Raw genomic sequence first — 22,097 nt, 5'->3', positions numbered from 1 at the left:
TCAGGAAAAAAGAGACGCGTAATTGATGGAGGTGGAAAAGTGAGTGAAAAGGAGCGTTCCTTAAATAATGTGCGGTGATTAAGCTAAAGAGGACAGGAAGTGAAGTGTGGAAAAAATGAGGACAGGGTAAGTAAAATGGGAATCTTCACTACACAAGGAGACTCCAAGAATAAAAATGGAACTGAGCGTGAATGCTCCACTATAAGGTGTTAAGTCGTGTGTTCAAATGTAGTGCACAACCACAGTCTGGCTGCTTGACTCGCAGGAATGAACTGAGTGTCCCTGCCCCCCGTTCCACTGTAGTTAAGCTTGTGGTGAGTAAAACTTTGCAGTGACTGAAAGTGAATCTGGTAGACTACCGATTTAAATCCAGCAGCCAAAAAAAATGAAGGATTGCAGATTTTATTTTTACTACACTTTGACGTCATCGGCATGGATTTCAGTGCTCAGAATTTCACATTACTTTACAGCTCATTAATCATTTTAACACAAATCAGAATATTTCTTTATAATTCAAATAATTAAAGATTGGTTCAGTTTTTGCTGTTTGGCCCACAGAAAGCTGTCCAGGTTGCAGGGAATTTGACTATACAACTATACAGCCATATAGTCAAAGACTGCTCCGAGCTGTCATTGGCCCACTAGAGACCCATCAATCGTGGCCAGCTCTCCACACCCACAGCCTCTAAACCCAGCCATCCTCTGCTCTGATCCACAGACCACAGTCTAATTAACTGAACAAGAAGAGGCCTACAATGGGCAAATTCAGAGAACAATAAATCCAGGTTTATAACTCCAGCAGCAGAGGACTGGGCTTCTCTGCGTGCGATCTCATTTCAAGTGGAGACGTAATGGATTATGTGGCACTGTTACCAAACAATACACTGTGCCAGCAGGAGATCTGCATTTGCTCATTCACTGCTCTTGGCAACAGGAGTTTAAAATGGCATGTTAGGACCTATTCTGTCATGGTTGTGAAGTCTGCAGCTGATGGTATGTTTCAGCGAGTGTTTACTGTACTGTGGGTTTGGCTGATTCCACAGGGCTGCACCATATGGGGAAATCCTACTCATGCGTGTCAGTGGAAGCAGCAGCAGCAGCACTCTGACTAAAAGAAATGTCTGAAAACTGATCTATTGTGAAGGTAGGTGGTCTGAAGCTGAAGTCTCAGACCATATTTGCCATGTCGAATAAATAAAAAGAGAAACATTTGTGAATATGAAGTCCTGGGAACTTATCCCCCTGGCTTCTCCTGAACTCCCATCAACCAGAGCGTGGTGAGAAAGGCAGGGAGGGGAAATGCCTTAAATAAAAAGACCGTGGTAAGTGCTGCCACATGTGCTATTTATACACAGTGTACACACACGTACACACACACACACACAGAGCAAAAAAACTGTAATCTGCTCCTTGATCTAGCTTGGTTCAGACACATGGCGAATGTGTAGCGGTTTACTGGCCTGGCAGATTGTCGAGAAATATTTCTTCTCTCTCTTTTGGCACCAAGAGGACATTTCTCTTCAAAAGGGCAACACACTGAGAGTGCAGCAAATTTGCTTTTAAGCAAATCAGACTGAGGATCTGATCCCAGTGTGTGCCTTTAAATATTCAAATAATATTTAAGGGGGGAAGAAAACGGCCATCTATTCTTCAGCTTCAATAAACCAATATGGAGAAAGATAAAAAAGAAACAGCAACTTCTAAGTCCACATGTTGCAACCTGGTGGGCCAAAATAATGATTATTTCTAACTTAATTTTGGTTTTGGGTGTTTTATACATGCCAATTAGCATAAATTCATGCAGTCAGACTTTTATTTCAGCTTCCCACAACAGGAGATTTGCAAATACACAAGGTCATCAGCTGGTTAGCGTTGACGTAGCTGCTCAACCTGCGTGTGCTGTGTTCCCGTTACTGTCAGCGGGATAAGATGAGTTAGCACGAGCGTCAGTGACATAGTAGCTCATCCAGTTCATGATCGGTCACAATTCAGTGGGTGTGCTGTAATGTGTGAAGAAAGTTATGAGTTTTGTTGTCATGGTTTGGCTGTATTGCACAAACTAATTCACTGAGAAGTCCCGGAGTCTCATAGTCAGTCATGTCCAGTTTCACTAAAACCTTACTGTTACTCTAAATGAGTAGTGATTCTTGTGAATTCTGGAGGTACAGGCTAATGTGTGTGTTGTTATACTGAAATGCCTAATGGTCTGTGATACCGTGAGATTAGAGAGATGCAAGTGGAGATGCAGGTCCTCCAATGGCCACAGTCAGTGTCTCATCCCGCATTCGGATGGGCTTCTACCAATTTCATTGTGACATTGTGCCTCATGTTAGCATACACTGCAGCAGTGCAGAAAACCAACTTTTTTAAAAAAAAGGTACATTTTGTATTTACCCTCAACAGGGGGCAGCGTTTTACCTGTGGGTGTTGTGAGATGTTTTCAGCTGTGTGCTGCTAATATTTCTTCTTAGTTATCCGCATTTCTGCGGGAGGCTTAGCCTTTCGCCAGGGCACACCTGTAAAGAGAAATTTGCTGGTTAAATAAAGGTTACATTGACTCACACAATTGGTATTACACAAAAGCAAAATCTGGCTCAACTTCAGCTTCATCAAAATTTTTGACAGAAATCGTAAGTTCGCATTTTGGACAGAATCACTTTTTTTCTTTTTTCTTTTTTTTTTTTTTAACTGCTACTTCTGTTTAATCAATATTCCTGGATACAGTTCCAAAACTAAACCTGCCATCAGCAATGAGACCTGTACCACATCCCTTTTTTACTGTAGTAGTTAATGAGAGACAAGAGTCTGACGAGGACTTTGAAGATCTTCTAGTAGCTCAGCTGCCCCCGGTTATATACTCAGCCAGAGTTAAATGAGTTAATATTTGAAAAGAAGCAGTTGAGCTTCTTGGGTCTGGGCTCAGTGAGGAAAACCTCCTGGCTCCAGGAACCGTGTTTTCTTTTTGTAGGCATTGTGAGAACGGTCTTATTCAGAGACTTTGTCTGTTGTGTTGATGTTGAAGGTCTTTTGGGTGCAATGGGCTGTGAGTGTGATGCAGATGAGGGGAGGCTATTCACTGACAGCTCAAAAGCCAGCGTAAAATATTCCCCACTGCAAAATGGCAGCTACTTTGCATCTGTGCCAACCGGTCATTCTGTCCAGCTAAAAGAAACCTATGAAAATATGCAAATGGTGTTAGAGGAGCTGAAATACAATGAGCACAAATTGACCATATGGGGGAAAAAAAATTGATTATTTTTGTTGGTTCAGCTCAGCATCATTGAATTAAGTAGTTTCAACTTTTTTTCTGGAATTTTTTTTTTTAAATAAAGATTGCAGGGCGGTGTCATCACCTCTGGTATAAGGATGTTAATCCATAAGACATTTCTTGGGTGTTTCATTACATCTGACATCCTAATGACGGCTAGTCGCCTGTCAGCATGGCAGCAATCTCACCTTATTTTCCCCACTGCACTCAGTAAATTCTCATAAAAACATGCGCCAAAACAAAACACCGCCCCAGACCTTAGCGTTTCATTAGAATTTGTGAGCTGGGTGCACAGACTGCTTCCTGTCTGCCCCCCCCGACTTCCTGTCTTTGTCAACCTCCTCTGAGTCAGACTTTCAGTCACAGAAGAAACACTCACATGGGGACGGTGGTGCTTGTGCACTATATACTTCACAGACAGCAACTCACTACTCAGGCACTCTGGAGCCAAAAAACCATTGATCCATTTGTGGAGCAGGAGGCTTCATTATTTCAGTTATTATACCCTTTAGCTGAACGTGGTAACAGCAAACAAGCTGATGTTTACATATGTCAGTGACTAATAATAATGTGATGAGGAACTGAAAGACTTTAAAATAGTTATTTTTTTTTCTAATAAAGACTTCTTCATTTCAAAGTGAAATTAAAAGTTTCTGGTATCAACCCAGATATTCACAGTACATCTGTAGTTTTTAAAAAGTCATGGAGCATTTAGAGTTGATCATTTTATTAGAAGAATCTGTGTAATTGCAGTATATCTACTTCAAATGATGTATTAGTTATAAATATTAGTACCAGGCTTGCAGCATACATTAAAATATATCAGAATACCTCTGCCTCAAGTCAAATTTATGTATCCTGAGTCAGGAAACGTGGCCTTGCAGGAATGGGATCAGCTTGACCCACCACACCTTTGCTCTTGGCCCTCATGATGCAGAAGCAGCAGACACTAAAAAAATCCTTTGGCTTCGCATCTCCTGAGAAAAGAGAGAGAGGAGGGGGAAAAGCTGCTTTGGGGATTTTCTGGTTTCAAAAGTGACTCAGCTGTTATTATTCCCATTGTCCCAAATATTTTAGGGACATGCAGGTCTCCTTTAAAAAAAAAAAAAAAAAAAAAATGCTATTTGTACCAGCAGACCAGCCATTCTGGCACCAAACCTGCTACATTCAAAGTCACCTAAATCATCTTTCTTCTTCATTCTGATGCTCAGTTTGAAATTCACTAAGTCGTTCTGACCATGTCTGTGTGCCTAAATGAATTGAGTTACTACCATGTGACTGGATAATTGGATACTTGCACGAATGCACTTAAAGTGGCTGGTGAGAGTATATTTGAGCATGTATAGGGACATGTCTCAGTTATAAGCAGCATTTCAAAAGTTAAGACCTTTCACCGTTAGAGTTAAGAACCTTAAATTTTTTTAATCAAACGTAATGTTTTAACTTTAGATGTTAACTTCATTTTTAAGGATCTGCTGGAACCTCGTCTTACAAGTACAGTACTTAATTATTTATGCACAGTGAAAAGCTGCATTTACCATCATAGAAAATGGTACAGTAGTACAGGGCTTACTCTCAGCGAATATTAACTAAAACCTTCACCACCAGGGGCAGCATTTAGCCATTCGGTGTGTTGAATGTTTTTGGTATGGTGTTTTAAATTTTCATTTCGATTATTAGACCCACGACCCTGAAAAGGATAAGTGGAAGAAAATGGATTAATTATTAGCTCTGAACCCATTTCCTCAAGTGGCGAGGATGTGAATAACATTTGTTTGTTTGTTGTTGTTGTCATTTTTTTGTTTGTTTTTTTTGCCTGATTAAACAAAGATTACAATGAGTTAAAAAGTGGTATTACATGAAAGTACAGCCCAGCCGTAGTCTGACTTTACTTGATATTTTACCACCACAATACACAGATGCTTTTGACAAAGCCATAGCGGTTGTTTCTTCACATTCTGCTGATGGCTTTAATTCCTTTTTGGAAGTATTTTTAAACATGGGAATTTACATTATGTACTTTTGATGAAGGCATCGCTGGAAAAAAACAGTAAATCTCTTCCTTAATTACAAAGAACTGACTCTTTCTTGTTGCCAGGAGAGAAAACACAACTGAAACCCTTGGAGACCTTTATTTTAAGGGAGAACTGCTCTAAATGAGAAACTGCTAATTATAGGCCTGTTTTATTCCATACACCTGTTTATAGTCTTTTGTGTGGGATGCGTGACCTTCAGCACTCAGAGTCCTTTAATGCTCCGGCCTTGGGAGAGAGTGAGAGAGGCCGTTCTTGACTTCAACTCCTGCTGTATATTCGTCACACCAGCCACACGATAAGGACAAACTTCCTAAAAACGCACGCGTGTCGCCGAGCGCTTTCTGCGCTATATCTATTGTCTTGTCAACTGGGAGGGGTCGTAACCAGAGCAGTCATGTGAAATCTGTCCCCCAGCAACCCAGATTCTTCCTGTTTTGAGAGATGACACAGCTGTGCATGATAGGGGCCCGCTATGCACACTCCAGGAACTGTGACTGAATATACTGATGACCAGAATTAGACTCCCAGACCGTCACACACAGTGACTCAGATGTGATGGAAACAGTTGTTAGGGTTGCAGAAACAAATATGATAAAGTGGCGGCACGCCCTTTATAGTGCAATACAAATAGATTATCCTCTGCCCATCTTGCTACCAAGACACTTTCAGTCCACTGAGTCTTCTCTTAAAGATGATGTCTTAATTCTCAACTTGTGCCCGTTTCTTTCTTGCCCCCAACAGATCTGCCGGAGGACTGCACTGTTAAGACACCAGCCTTCACTGACTCTGTGAGGCTTCACAGACAAGCCAAAGGACACTACGGGACCTGGGATATGATGTGTGGAACACCACCGCAGGTTAATCACAGATTAATCACAATACCGACAATGTTTCCTTGGGAGTAGTTTCCATTTGTGGTGGTAACGGGGGTATGGTACTTTATATACTTTGTGACAATAAGTAGTGGAGCGATAATCAGCTGCCTCTTTAATGAGCAGATAGACGGGGGGGGGGGGGGGGGGGGGGGGTCATGTGCTGGGAACTTCAGCACATGAACCTGGAGGATGGAATTGGAGTCCATCTCATCCCAAGACTTTTTGGGAGACTGGCACAAAAGAAACTAGCGGTAGGTAAATATGATGGGCTGAGGCTAGCTGCTTAGTTTACTAATAAGTTACCCGTGGACATCCTTCTCTCAATTAGTCACAAAATACACTTGGGCAGTTGTCAATGTACCTAGGCAACCTGTCCAATTCAAACATGTTTCTCAAAGATTTTGTCCCCACACAAAAGGGAAATCTGATTTTTCAATGTATTATTTTTTTTTTTTTACAAGTTTCTATAAGTGGGTTTTAATTTTTATTCAAGCTTAAAACACATTTTGTTTAATAAATGGCCAAAAGCAACACAATGACTTGTGTTAAGTCCAGTAACACAGAAGCTTTAACTAAGACTAGACTAGTCGTGTTCATGTGCTTACTCACCCCCCGCCCCCCACCCCCCCCTGTTCTGAGTCAGACTTTACTTGCAGGGATTTTCCTGTGTGGGAAAACCATGATCCATAATTATTAACTTGGTCCATACTGCACAGTACTGCAGCCTGGATATGAAAACCGTTACAACTGGCTGGCATTGCTTGTGGCTGGCAGATTAATATTAAAAAACATGGAAAAATTCTAGCTGGGGCACAAAGAATTAATGATAAGGAAGTTGAACTCTCTGAAGGAACGGCCTTCCGGTGCCACACCTTCATTTCCTCCTTGGGCGGTGCACCGACACCAACTCAAACTAACAAGGCTGCTGCGCGTTACAGTTAAAGGACTTTTTGAGGAGCAGTCGTTCATTCTTTGCGAGTAGCTCAGAGTGCAGGTCAGGGCTGAGAGGCCTCAATGATGAATGACATGCTCAGGGAAACACTGCATGTACATCAAACACACGCTCAGCTCACACCACAGAGCAAGAATGCACCTACACAGAACCTTCAAAGAGGCCAACACCACCCCAACCCACATACCAGCACTCACAAGGACTCAGCCTCAGCTCCGAGTTTATGGCAGCCACCTTTTCAGTCTGAATGTCCATTTAATCTTTAGTTTTCCTCAACATTACAGTATTTACTCCACACATCAACATTTAGGCTTGTGCTCTTAATGTTACAGACACGTGCATCTCAAGTTCTTCATTTTAAGATAAACCTCTGTAGTGGTTAGAGAGAGAATTAAAGCCAGTTTATTCAATCACTTTTATTCTTTGCTGTGAAAACAAGCAAAAGTGAAATTGTGAAATTCATGTAAAAGACTTTCAACACAGTCGATGGCTCCAGATAAAATTTCCTCTTTGTTCCATTATGCAAAGTTCAACATTTTCAGGCCTAATTATTTTTCTATTCCTATTATATATCTTGGCTTTTTACATTTTATTATTAGGGAAAATATGGACCAAACACTCATCAGTACTGCTGCGGTTGTGATTAACCTTCATGCTAAATGAGCTGTTTGAATTTCTACTTAACACCAGTGTTGTCACTGAGCCAGTAGGAAATGTTTCAAAATGGGGGGGGACACACAACAGAGTTTGCTGCAATATTCAGACACATTATTCATACTGTAGCCCTAAATCCAACAACAGGAAATGCAGCACACAGGTAGATGGAAGCACCATAATAGAAGACTATCAACAATCCATGAAGCATGAAACAAGCTCACACGGGTCATGTCTGCTGTTGGCTTTATATTTACTTGCAGGCCCACAAACATCAACAGAGGCAAAGAATACAGTTCACAAGCAAACATTTACTTACCTTAGTGAAGTCTCACGGAGGCACAGATGGCCGGGAAAACCTCCAACCAAAAACTTCAGGTGTTATTTGAACTCCACAGGTGATCCAACCAAAACATCCGAGCAGTTCTCCCACAAAACAGACCTCCAAGCAGCAGCCTAACTTATCAATGAAATGTAACTTTAGCAGCAGCAGGTTAGCATGAAGGATCAAATCAGAGGAGCGCACCTTTAGTGGTTTAAAATGACTGCCTTCCACAAAAGGCCCAAAGTTACTATGGCTACTAATTGCAGGTGTATGTCTGGGCTAGTTAGGAGGGTTTTATTTGTGGCTTTTTAAAAATATCTTTCTGGCAGCATGCTAGTGCTGTTTTTAGGCACCATTGTTTAAAAAAAAAATACAAATCTAACTTATTTATTTACTTAAATATTTGTTAAATATAGAGACAAATATGGAATAATACCCAAATAGCAACAAATGTTTCATCTAAATGTAGCTCCCATTTGTAATTTTGACTCTGGCTCATCCCATCTTAAATTGGCAGGAGGTCAGGTGTGTTGTGAAATTTGGGCCATATCTGACCCACGCTTCAGGAATATGGGCCTCTCTGAGCTGCACCAAACTGTGACCAGGTGTTCCACTTTATATGGGCTGAACCAGGGCCAGCTTTTATGGCCTTGCGGTTTTATTTAGGTACAAACTGAAGTTATCCACTCAAGGATAACGTATCAGCAATCAATAGCGCAATTATACAGAGAAAACACTGTTGTAATTCAGGCTACAACGTATCTGTTACTGGTACAGTAAAGCCCTCTGTGTGGAAAATCTACTCTGCTTTTGTCTTGGCTGTTCATGACCAAGCAACATCACCATCTCCAAATATTTAGCTTAGCTTAGTTAAAGCTTCGTGGAGGAGCTGAGCTTCATCGGTGTTTGTCAGTTGTGAGGGCAGTGCCACTAAAAGCAGCCTTCCTGCCTCTCAGTGTCCAGCTGTGTTCATGTAGCTGTACAGGAAAGAGGAGCCTTTTTTTTAGGCTTCATTTTTGTTTTTCTTTGACTGGTGGACGCTTTGTTTTTGTTACTACTGTATGACATATTAAAAAAAATGCTGACATGTTGGCATGTAGTAATTATAACATCCTGTTAGTTGTGGAAAGGTAGATGATTTGATAGCTCAGTGTAAGACTGTTACAAGTAAATCTAATACAAATAACATGTCTAAATGCATGAATTCTACGTGTCTGTGTGTCTGTGTGTACAGATTTTGGCTAATCTGGTGATGGAGACCCTCTACCCCAAGCTAAGAGACGTGATTGGACCTCGCCTGAAGGGGAAGATGCAGCAGAGGCAGAGGAACTGGATGTTGGTGAGTTTCTATCAGTCTGTACGGCACACTCATAAAAAATGCTGTAAAAACACACGTGAGTCAACAAGTTCAGACCATTTATGCTCTTAAACCCTTCTGCCTCCTCCAGATCTCTGATGCCGTGTACAAACAGGTGTTGTCTCAGACCACCGGTCAGTATGCAGCTCTGGTGGAAGCTTGTGAGGCCCAGAGAGGCCCGCTGGATGCCAGCCTGCGAACCGACATGGACCAGATCATTGCGTCTAAAGAACACATCATCAGCAAGATACGAGGTATCAACAAGAAGACATTCAAGTTTCAACTATGTCTCAAAGATATAAAAAGCCCCCCCCCCCCCCCCGCACAATGCCTCAGTCCACACAGCATGCTATCCGAAATGTTTCACTTGTTACTCGCTCTGGCTTGAAACATAACCCTCTTAAATGCACACTCCATTGTCTCCCTGCTGTTTGCCTCAGTGACATGTGGCTGTGGTTTCTCTGGCTCAGGGAAGCGATTAGTCTGATCACTGCATGCTCAAATTTCTGATGACTTTGTTTGGACATCTGGTAACAACAGGTCCTTTTCTTCTGTAACTAACCCTCCCTCCTTAGCAGACATTTTCCACTTCTTGTTCTGCTGTTTGCACTTTGCCATCACAGCCCGCTTAGCCCGCTGTAACTCACCCATTGTTTGATTTGCTGGGTTTTAAAGCACCGGAGTAGCCGGGCTTTAGAGCAGGCTGCTTGTTTCATGGTTTCCCACTGAGCTCAAGTGGAAGAACTGGATTCCTTCACTAGCAGTGCATAGGTCATTTCTGACTTTATAAATCAACTGTGCAAAACAACAAAGGGTTATGTATTATGAGGGTTATGCATAAGTTTATCAGGTGTAACTATAGCTATGATTTCTTATATATATCTTTTAGCACCTGCATTTGCATAGCTTAACAGTGGGTACAAATAAAGGTGCAGGGCTTCCATGGAAGTAGCATAAGTATATTTACTTGTCACCACATGCATACCAAGCATTTCAACTTGGTATCAAATATTCTCTCTGTTATTGTTATGACCTTCTAGCACAGTTCATTTGAAATCAGGGCCAAGCCTTTAGTTTTCGTGTCATCACCATGTGTAGCTTTTTTTTTTTTTTCTTTTTTTTTCACAAGCTTCAGTAAATAACTTCAGTCATTTTTTTCTTTCATCTTTTGCTTCTGGTGTGCAGCTCTAGTGTTGCCAAAGGCAGAGCAGATCTTGCGGACCAACATCCAGCCCTACATCAACTCCATCTTGGAGGCCCTGATGGAGCCCACCAGCCGAGGGTTTGCCGAGGTCAGGGACGTTTTCTTTAAGGAGGTGGTGGAGGTCAGCAAGAACTCACTCAATGGCGGGGGCAAAGAAAAAATCGGAGAGGTTAGTTATGAGTGTTACTTTTGGTTTTTAATTGAACTATATAAGTGGCTGAAAAGACATGTTACCTACACAATCCTAAATTAGGTAAATTAACAACCATCCTCGGTCCACCCCTCTTTATCATTTCCTTTCCTCTGTTCATCCTTCCCTCAGAACATGGAGAGGCTATCCATGCTTGCCTTCCATCCAGTGAAAATGCAGAGCTGTTACGAGAAGGTGGAGGAGCTCAACCTGGAGGGGCTGCAGCAGAGGTTCAACGTCTCCAGTCCATCTGTGTTCATCAGCAGGGCTCAGATCCTTATGAGGGAGGTAAGGTGCTACAGCCCGCCTCTCCAATATGACAGGAAATATTACATTTATCACACACCCCTGTCAGGATGTCTGAAAACACTCCCTACTCCTTAGAAAAATATGACAAACCTGCATCCATGCCACCTCTCTACCTCCACCTGGTGGAGAAGAAGAACGTGGCAATTTAAAGCTGGGCTGTGGCACACCTAACCTTTCCTAATTATTTGTTTTGACAGCAAATGGACAATGCAGTGTACACATTTGAGCAGCTGCTTCACCAGTCTTTAGAGGCCCAGGGAGACAATGACATGTGCAAGACCATCCAGAGATGCCAGGACAGAGTTCTCAAGGTAAAACACAACCAGTTATGCAATAAAGTAGACAAACAGATGGAAAGGTCAAAGGAGAAAGTCAAATAAACTTATTAACTTGAAAGTTTTTTTTTTTTTTATTTATTCTTATATTGCTGAGTTTTCAGTATAGATTTTCCAAGATAAACCTGTTATTGCTCATGAGATATTTGGGTCAAAGGTCAAGTGAACTCAAAATGAGTATATTCGATGAATATCTAAGGAGAAGCTGAAATTACAGCAGAACATAATTAAGCGTTGAAAGGTATGACTCATTAAAAATAATTTATGTCCTTGAGCTATGTTTGTGTTTCTGGTTTTTCCTGCCAGAAATATGACTATGACAGCAGCACAGTTCGCAAGAAGTTCTTCAGAGAGGCTCTGCTGCAGATCATCATCCCCTACATGCTGCAGAACCTCTCGCCATCCTGTGCACCTGTGAGTAACACTTACAAATACAAGGGAACCTGATGAATCCTGAAATTAAGTCTGCATGGAAAAGCACATTTTACAGCAAAGTCACAGACGTTTTAAGCAGTTTTCATCTGATTTGACTGATAATTCTATACACGTAGTTTTTGTCCCTGTGGCCATTGAAATTAAATGTAATTTAGCTTTTAATGCTTCATAATGATCACCTGGAGACTTTGTTTCTAAGAGGAATCTGGTAGCAAATGGTTTGAGGGATGCATTTAAAGTGCATGTTTGATATTCATGATTTCAGCCTCATCTGCTGACCAACTACGAGGACTGCTGCTAGAAATGAAATCCAAACTGGTGGCCTGATGCTGGTGATAACTGCTTCATATCTGAATCCTGTTTTCTTTAGGAACTGCCTCGGTTCAACGAGCTAATCTTCGAGGACTTTTCACGTTTTGTGCTGGTAGAAAATATATTTGAGGAAGTGGTGCTGCAGTCTGTCTCCAAAGACATAATGATGGGTAAGGGCCTGAAAACACCAAGAATTAGAAACCGTCTTTATGATGATGGCATTGAAGGTTAGCAGCAGTAATAACATGTCTTGTCTTGTATTTTTTTTCCTCTCTTCCTGTGTCCAGCTGTGAAGGAGGCAGCTGTGCAGAGGAGACATAATCTCTACAGGGACAGCATCATTCTGACCAACAGCGACCCCAACCTGCACCTGCTTGGGGAAAATCCCCAAGTAGACTGGGCCACCAAGTTTGGGGGTGATGAGCATGATGTCTCTGTCAGCAGTGGAGATGAAGGAAGGAGTTCTGGGAGAAGACGCAAGCAGGTGGTGTCAATGATACAGGTGGAAGGGGTGCCTCTGCCCTATGAGTCCTGCCTGGAGGTCCCAGGAGTGGAGCTGATCCCCGAGGAGGATGCTGAGATGTCTCAGAGCAAAGAGGAGGACCAGCTAGAGAAAGAGGAGGACCTAGGCCCATCTGAGAACCCCAAGTCTCCTGATAGCGTGAATGAAATCAGGGACTTGATTAATCCGGTGGTTGAGATGGTGCTGCCAGTGTCCAAGGTGGAGCATCCTGAAAGCTCCAGCAGCACAGAGTTGACCACTGGCACCATCACCATGGAGGATGGGGTCCCAGAGAACGTGACTCATGTCACCGCTGTGGTGGAGACCGTTCCCAGGAATTCTCTGCGAGAGAAGACTTCCCCACAAGCAATCCTCCAGCAGCTGGTAGCAGGCAAGAAACAGGAAGTCGATAAGGAGGAAGCAGCCATCCAGAACGCCATCGAGGAACTAGAGATAGCAGTGCAGGGAGACGAAAGTGAACACATTGCCGAGATCTCTGCAGCGGAATCAGATTACGAGTCCTCACCACCACTGGTTACAGACTCTGGCTCGCATGAGGACAGCGGGTTCCAGTCACCCACCAGTGAGGGGCTGGATGATGGGGAGCCTCAGCCAATCACAAATGGCCTGAGTGGAGAGACAAAGATCATCGACCCTGTAGAAGTGGAGGTTGTTTTATCATAAGAAGGGCACTCTTCTGCATAAACTGGAGAAAACTGCAGAGACAAACAGCAACATGCATGTCATAATTATTGAGAAGCTGAATGAATATGGTTTGTATTTAAGGGATTGAATATGCCTTTTCTTTGTTGCTGTTGATATTAGAAACTCCAGAACCCACTCCTCCAGTTTTTTAACACACGTTTGGTGATTGGTGAGCGCAGATTTTCTTCGTATTTTGCGTATGTCAGTAAATTCATGTCTGATTTATATCAACTCTCCATGTCATGACAGCAGGCTGGGGCCCGTTACACTGTTAATAAATTTTAAATGATAATCAACACTTTATAAAATGTGCACAGCAGGAGAGAAAAGCAAACTAAACCTAAGTCTTTGGTATTTTTGAGATTTGTTTACACAGCGGGAGGTCATTTGAATATCTCTAACGATTTTATGCTCATATATTTGCAACTTCACTGCAGGTAAACAGTCTTGCCTAATGAGCTTAGCCTCTATCTGGGCAGCAGGGGGTGCTAGAGCAAAGTTTTCTGCTTCATCCTGAACTGTATTTATCTATTTTTTATAAAATGTTATTTTACAAACACGCCATTTGTTTACTTTATGTTTCAATGCATTTCAGTACAAACAGGCAGCGGTTGGTAAATACAGCAACAATAACTTTAAAACCAAGATGTCTTTATTTTTTAAATATATCAAAAATGTATTGTTTTCTTGTGACTTTGCCTTTGGGTTCTAGAGATGACCAAGTAACAATAACAGCTCTGGAAGAAGCCTGCTTCATGATTTTTATTTAAAAGTCCATCCATTATAAAATCATACAGACTGCTGTAGTGGGATCAAGCTGTACATTTAGCTTGTGTTTTATGTGACAAATAGTTTCACTGTAAATGAATAACAGGCTTTAATTCCATATAATATAATTTTGGTATAGTTTTGCACGTGGTTTCATGAAAACAAATTGTTAATTTGGTACTAAATGTGGCAAGGAGGGAGGGGAGGAGGAGATTTTTATGTTCTTTATTGACAAAACTATATGGTTGTTGTTGGGAAATGTCATTTTTGTCTGCTACTGCTCTGTACTAACTAAAAGACTCAAGGTTAGACTAGCACATAATCCACATTTTAACACTCAAAATATATTTTTTTTAATTATAAAGAGCAGAATTTACACATTTTCTGTCAACAACAACACCTTCTGTCCTTAGACCAGTAACTGCCTTTGAGAAGGGGCAAAATGAGGAGAAGGCGGCAAAAGAGATTCGAGGACACGCATACACAGCACTGGATTTTAATTATGGTTAGACAAGAAAACAGGATGAAACTCCAAGTAAATAAAGCACATGCATAGAATTTAACTCCTTATTTTTACAATGCAGAGTATAAACTTGCAGTCCTTTCTGGGAATATGTCCACTTTAGTAGTGTAGTTAAAAGCCCAGGCTGTATTTTAATATTAAATGTTGAGTTGTAATTGTTAATGTAACTATTGCCAACGCATCCACGGCACATTAATCAGGACCCGGAGTCGCAGCTGAGGCCTACCTTCCCTTGTTTTATTTATTATAAAGCCTGTGTGGATTCTAACATTCAGGTGTAAACGGCTTTCTTCTGTTTGTATTTGTAGGACTTTTTACCTTTTCTTGAAACATGTATCAAAATGTCTGAATAAAAACACTTCATCAGCTTCATTCTCTTTTTTTTTTTCTAAACAAGTCTTTAGAGATTTTTATTCAAAGACAAAAAAAGAAGTTTTTAGTGTCAGAATCAGGTTTAAAAACAGTCCCAAAAGATCAGCACACCTGAAACATTTAACTGTCAGCTGCAAGGCACTTTGTTTTGTCTGATTTGTGGTGGATTACCACAGAACCACATGACCGTGAATCATCGCAAACCAAGATGATCTTTCAGATGGGTTCATAAGCCAGAATCACATGAATCAGTTCCTCATATTGAGCGCAGCGCAGTGCAGTACCGCCTCCTGACCTGTGACTGTAAATGTCTGCTCCGGCTGCAACTCTGTTTAAAGATTTCACTCCAGAGCACTCGATTAAACATCAAGTTCCTTACACATGTTATTCATTTCACATAGCAAACAACAAATTATGCAGTATCAATAAACGCCTATCAAACTTGTACAGGAAAGCTGTGAAGGCTTCCTGTCTCTGGGTTTTGTGGTACCCTGCTGCGGGCGATTCCAATGCTTTTCATCGTTTTAAATCAACTGTGTACATTTTCAAGATAATTTAAAAAAAAAAAAGGGAACTGAACAGGACTGCTTCCCTTGGAGATTAAAAAGTATTTTTCCACCAGTGTTAGTCACGCAGTCTGTTGATTTTAAAAGCGAAGTAAAACTAATCCTCAGAGACTGAAAAATCGAGCATTTTCTGAACATTGTGTAACTTTAACACAAAAGAGTTATTAATTAGGTACAAATGATAAAATGTAGCGTTTTCTGGAAACTTAAAACATTTTCAGTTTTCGTATCCAGATGAGATTTAGGCAAAGCTTAGTGTCATGTAGCCATTAGTTTTTCATTAATTATCCAGAGTGTGAGCTCCTCAGGTGGTGGGGGGAAAAAAAAATCTGTCCTTTGTCTTCATTACACCATATTAAATATCCGTACCGTCACATCCGATCCAGGAGAGGAAATGAGACAAAATAACCGAGGACAGACCCCACGATGACCCCGAGAAAAATCCAGGTGTTGTAGGACATGACGCACAACATCAGCATGTAGGCCAGAGACACCTGCAGCACGTGGAGGACCGTCTGGATGACATGCAGCAACCAGCTGATGAGAAGGAGAGGGCCAGTGAAAACAGATTAATACTTCAAATACATCATTCCGCTAAGCACTACAGAGCCAGTCTGCCAATGTGTGATGGTGTCATCGAGGACACTTAACATAAAAGGGTGTAGAGTGGTGCAGAGGTTACTACCATGTCAGAACAAGAACGTTCAATGACTTTAAAGTTTTATTTATTAGTGATTATAAATGTCCAGTCCTCCAATCTCTTTGGACACCTTGTTTTTTGAGAGGCAGGAACCAAAACTGTGGTCCAAAAATTGAGGTGTTGCATTACATTATAATAAGGTCACTGAGGACCCAACGCACAGCTGCAACAGATGACGAGAAAATTATTGTAGCTGACATTCGAGGCTGCGTTTGTGTAGCTAACCATCAACTGTATTTTCACCCCTTTTATGTCAATCAGCAGGATCCTTTAATCCCACTCATAATTGTTTCAGTTGCTTTGAACTTAATTTGGGGCCTGCACGCGTCATGGTGAATTTCATCGATGGTCTTTGGTCGCTACATCCCTCCTAAGTTCTTCCTGTGTGGATGTCCCTTAAGAAGCTCAGAAAGAGTACAAAGCTATTATAACTGGCTACGTTCACTTAGACTAACCTGCTCCTGGTACTTGGAGCTGGAGGATGTGATACTATAGGGGTCAGTGAGGATTCAGAGGGGCTGCTGTCCAGGACAGAGATGCTGTCGCAGCGGGAGGAAGGTGGGGCGGCGTATGGAGACTGAGGCTGGGCCAGCTTGGAGCTATTCCCCAGCCACACTCTCCATACTTTGAGCATCTCATAAAAGACAGTCAGGAGCAAGACCACCAACACTGACAGCACCATCCCTGTAAGTACAATAACACACATGTTAACTCACACAGTAGTGCCAATACTTTTGTGCATTACAGGCCAAGATGTGTCAAGCACTGAATAACTAGAACACCACTATATAAAAACATTAAACAAGTTTGATTCAAAGTCTCATTGGCTAACTAATTCTCGCTCCTTAAACCTCTCCTTAATGTAGCTGCAAATCCTTTAGATATCGCTATAGACGCACTGGAAGTCTGGCATATTTTGACAAATTAGTCCTCAACCTGAGGTACTCTGGTGCATAGTGTATCTAACTTTAATTAATATATTTTTGCTTGCTATTTCAAGTTTAAAAATAAACACTTTGCAATTAGAGATGCTAAAACATATTTAAGATAAGCTTGATTTAGTTCATACAGTAATTTGGGCAGTGTTACATAAACACTCCTCTGCCAACAGTTCAGGTGAACATTATGTTTTATCACGAGACTGTTTAACACTCTGCAGCTTACCTGCAGGGCTGTGCACATCCCAGAAGTCAAACAGCAGCGTCACACTGCTCGATGTTCCAAAAGTCATCTAAAGAAAGATGAGAACGGTTAGGTTAAGGGCATCACAAATACTGAACCAAGCAGTCCGTCTGTTAGTAGGATAACTTGGAAAATTATGAACAGATTTCAATTAAATCTGTGTGCTTTGTGTTTTTGGTACAGTAATGCTCCAAATATCTTGGATTACAGTCATACATATAGATAAAACATAAAAAAATTTTATTTAGACAATTTTACACAAATATGCTGTTTATACCGCTGATTTTGGCCCACAATTAGAGGACACACTGCCCCACAAAAGCACACTTTGTTCAGCCTTGCTGCTGTGGCTGTGTGACTGATAGAGGAATGCACTGTGTGTGTCTGTTGCTTGTTCAGCAGCCCGGCGCTCTCCCTCATAATTCACCACCTGTCTTGGCACGAGTGCCTCTCACCAGCTGCACACTGGAAAACAGCCTAACTGAGACCTGCTAGTCCAAACTGAGAGAGCAACAGGCAGGATTCAAGAGGGGGGGGGGAAAGTGAAAGGTCTGCATAGACAAGATGAACCACTTTGCAGCCTTATCACACACAAAACCAAATTCTGAAGCACTGTGTTAAACTAAAATTAAGAAATGAATGAGAGCATAAATAAATAATAAAGCCAAAATGGAAATTCTTCCACTTCTGATCATCTATCACTTTATGTCTCCTTGCACAATCTTCTAATGACAAAACTGCTAAGACAGCCAATATTTCTCACTAAAACTGGAGATGCAGCTTTTGCCGTTCATGCCCCCAAACTTTAGGACAGCCTACCATCAGCCTTCTGCTTCTATCATTTCCAAGTTTGTTTTCTTTCTCATTAATCTCTCTCTGCCTCTTTCTCTTGCTTTGTTTTGCTTGTAAAAAATTTTTTGTATGTAGATTATCAAGTAACGCATTGAATGGAGTACCCCATGCAACTTAAGGAAAGAGAGGAAGACCACGAGAGCCACAGAAATCCATCCCATATATGTATGTAGCACGTATGTATATAGAATAACTTGACTGGTACTTATGTAGCTCCTGTCTACTCAGCTGAGCACTCAAAGTGCTTTCTTACTACAAGTCTCATTCATCAAATCACACTCTTTGTACTCGAATAAATCTGAGTGTTTAAGCATTTTTTTTTTAAACTCTACTACAGTCATTCTTTGTGCTTCTCATGTGATTTTTGATGGGGTTTTTTTCCATGCTTCTCCCCTTCCTGAGTGAACTCTGGTCTTTCTCTTTCCTGCCCAAGCAAAATTTTCAACCAATGATTATTCAAACGAAGCACAACTTCTTGGAGGACTGCACACAAGTGCATTTTTGTAGTGTTTACAGGGTCATAAAGGGACCTATACTTCAGTCAAAGACCTACACAAATGAACACCAATGTGGGACCATAAGCCCTGCATAAGGCCATTATGAATGCAGCATACTGTCAATGGGAAACTATCTGAAAGGCTCCCTAAAAGGTGGAGTGTCACACTGGACAGGGCTGCACTTTGTCCTCTAATGTCTTCCTGAGTGCCACTGATAGGATTGCAACAACCACCAACCTGAGGAATCCAATGGAGCCAGTTTTCCCAGTTTCTACACTATCTAGACTCCGCTGGTGATCCTGGAAAAGAACGCTCAACGGCAACAGAAAAAATAATGCCCAGCAGACATAGTTAAGAGTGTAACTGATACATCAGTTACACTCTTAACTATGGAAATGAGTCTAGCCATCTTGGAACTACTGTCAGCAAAGACAATGCAGTACAAAAGGTTATCAGAGCAAGGATTATCCGGATTATTCGGAGGTCAAATCAATAAGCTTAAGAACAAAGGCCCATCTGTCCAACATAAAACCAGAGCTGTTGTTTTGTTCAGCATGGTGGCCGTGACGTGAAAACAATCAATGCCTCAATCCTCCTTTTTTCCGGCCTTATAAAATCTCAAATATACAGCTCGACCAGATGACTAAGCTCAACAGTGCGGCGCTGACAATCAAACTTATGCAAAGTTCTTCCCTAAAGAACTTGGTGGCTGAATTTAAATGGCCCCATGTTAGAATATGTACCTAACAAGGGACAAAGCACAACAAGGCAGATCTCAGAGGAGGCAGATGCTAATTAGAAACATGATGATGTCACTGTCAGCACACAAAGCGACCAATGCTGCAGGTATAATGGGCACTAGGAAAGGAGCCCATTTGACTCTTCTCATACCACACACAGTTACTCGGCTATAGAAGACTAAGAAAATTAAATCAAAGGATAACTCCATATCAGCTTGACAATATGGAGTAGGGTAAGAAACATCCATCCATCCACTCACCCACTAGCTGAGGGTCTCTTAAGTGGTAGAGACTTAGAGGGGACACTCCTATTCCTGCAGACAGGCTGCCTATTACCCTATTTGACCTAACTGGACTGTGGGAGGAAACTTCACTCTACACTGGAAGGTCTCAACCAACCATGAATTTCACATTAACCCAAGCACCACAGTATTACCCTATCTTTGTTTCACTTCCTTTGGCTTTTACCAAATGAAGGTAGTCTGAAGGAAGTGCACCTCAATTGTATTAATCCCCAGTTCCACAGGGAAACAGTGAGTGAGAGTACAATTACATCCAAAACTGAACCATGAAGTCAGTCTGTACATCTGCTTGAATGTTAAAATTATTCAGTTTGGGTTTAACTTCACTGTTCACCTTCATTTTCTAGTTCTAAACCCATCTGGTTTGTTTAAAACCTGCCTGGTGAGCTGCCTTACAGCTTGCCTCTTTAGTGAGCTCACCTTTTTTTTGCTCAGATCTCAGGAATGAACTCACTGAGTGAACTGTTTTGCATATAGATGATGAATAACCCCACAAAACCAACATCCAATTTGTAATAAATTTAAATGTCTAGAAAGAGAAAGAGCTGGTTCAACAATCCAACTGGAGGCTAGACCTGGAGATCAGCGAGAGCTTATCTTTGATATACACTTCGGAAAAACCAGGTGTTTGTTTTCAAGGTAACAGTTGAGACTGCAAACGTAATCAGTGCTGCTACTACAAACACTCAAAAGGACTACCCCAAACTGTGTTCTTGGCCTTTTACACAGACAGAGAACAATTTAAAGTCTGTGCTTCAGTTATTCAGGTTTAAATGAGAACTTTCATTAAAAAAAATTAAAATAAAATAACAAATAACCAGAACAGTATAAATGCACAAAAGACCTGAATGCAATGAGTGATTTTATTCTGAATTCAAAGAGCATAAATTTACACCTGACAATTTCAATGCCTGAATTTATCTGACCTGAATTCAATTTTATTAGAAATCTACACTTTAAAGAAATCAGCAGGTCAACCATAACTACAGATATAATAATGTCCAGCTTTGGGTGACACTAACTATAAAACACTCACTGTGCAAATTAAAGTTAACACATAATAAGTCATCTTAGTTTTCAGGTAAGCCATATCTCCCAGACGTTCACTGTAGACAGTAGCAGTTTGTTAAATAGGACCTTTACAGCAGATCATCTCATATTCTCCGTACAGGGTGCATTAGATGCATCACCTTTATGTGCTGGTTATACCACTTTTCTGGGTTTATTGTGGCCAATTCCCTGAAGTGCGTATGACATGTTTCCCTCACCACGAGTGAGTCAATGCCGCACATTAACCCACAGAGAAACGTCCCAAATGCAAAACAGCTTATTAAAGCAACACATAATATGGAGTATGCCAGATCATACAGTGGCAAACTACACTACACACACAACTTACGCGCATCTTGGTGATCTTGCTGAGCAAACGCTGACACCACACTTTCAGCGGTTATTGAGTGCAGTTCCCATCACACACGACCCTCGGTCCGGGCATTCAAGTACGAGCCATTTCTATACATCACCCTGCGCTTCTCAAACACCACACAATAGAAGCTACCAGTGTCCCACCTACTCTGTCAGCGGAACGACGCTATGTAACCTATACTACCCCGTGACTTCACACGATAAACACGGGCTGACGGTTAATGTAGTTTTTCAACATGTGGGACAAACACGCAAACATCCTCTGTGCGACTGCGTAGTCGAAATAGTGAGTCCCGCTGCCATTACGCCTGTCTGCAAACCCAACCGTAACCGTCGACATTAAGGAGAGTGGCTACAACCGAGTTTACACATTTAAACAAAGTGTGAAATCGCCGCTAATGCTGCCTTTCAAAGCGTTGATACACTGCGCATGCGTAAATCAGAAAGGCTACAGTCATGTGACAGACGGAAACACCCGAAAGTATTCGTAGATTTTCGACTTCTTCTGTAGCACAGATGTGTCAAATAGTGTCCGGGGGACGTTAAAATTGCAGTTAAGTCATTTTCATCTTACCATTACTTTAAAAAAAAAAAAAAAAAAGGGGAAGGGGAAGGGGGTTCCTAAAAACCTCATTTTGGGGTAACATTTTCTACTTCTGTGACCATTCAGATTCAAGTTCTTCTTTTGTCTGCTCCCTTAGCTTTGCCTCT

General features: G+C 41.4%; 2 protein-coding genes across 2 annotated transcripts in view; one reads left to right on the top strand and one right to left on the bottom strand.

The window, feature by feature from the left end:
* niban2a (niban apoptosis regulator 2a) overlaps positions 1-15,122 on the top strand; it is a 29,760-nt gene extending 14,638 nt beyond the window's left edge. The window contains exons 6-14 of the mRNA XM_030742388.1: positions 6,046-6,161; positions 9,345-9,449; positions 9,559-9,721; positions 10,653-10,840; positions 10,994-11,149; positions 11,368-11,481; positions 11,812-11,919; positions 12,311-12,422; positions 12,540-15,122. Of these exons, the coding sequence (XP_030598248.1) occupies positions 6,046-6,161; positions 9,345-9,449; positions 9,559-9,721; positions 10,653-10,840; positions 10,994-11,149; positions 11,368-11,481; positions 11,812-11,919; positions 12,311-12,422; positions 12,540-13,438 (1,961 nt within the window). The 3' untranslated portion in view covers positions 13,439-15,122. The remainder of the gene's footprint in view (positions 1-6,045; positions 6,162-9,344; positions 9,450-9,558; positions 9,722-10,652; positions 10,841-10,993; positions 11,150-11,367; positions 11,482-11,811; positions 11,920-12,310; positions 12,423-12,539) is intronic.
* On the bottom strand, positions 14,725-21,811 carry slc31a2 (solute carrier family 31 member 2). Its single transcript, XM_030742389.1, has 4 exons — positions 21,361-21,811; positions 17,553-17,619; positions 16,844-17,072; positions 14,725-16,225 (listed from the first exon to the last, which is right to left on the bottom strand). Exons 1-4 carry the CDS (start codon positions 21,364-21,366, stop codon positions 16,060-16,062), a joined length of 468 nt encoding a protein of 155 aa, XP_030598249.1. The 5' UTR covers positions 21,367-21,811; the 3' UTR covers positions 14,725-16,059.
* Between the last annotated feature and the right edge of the window lie 286 nt (positions 21,812-22,097).

The sequence above is a fragment of the Archocentrus centrarchus genome, chromosome 12 (genome assembly GCF_007364275.1).
Source record: "Archocentrus centrarchus isolate MPI-CPG fArcCen1 chromosome 12, fArcCen1, whole genome shotgun sequence".
Taxonomy (NCBI): Eukaryota; Metazoa; Chordata; class Actinopteri; order Cichliformes; family Cichlidae; genus Archocentrus; species Archocentrus centrarchus.
This window is presented reverse-complemented; position numbering and strand designations above follow the sequence as displayed.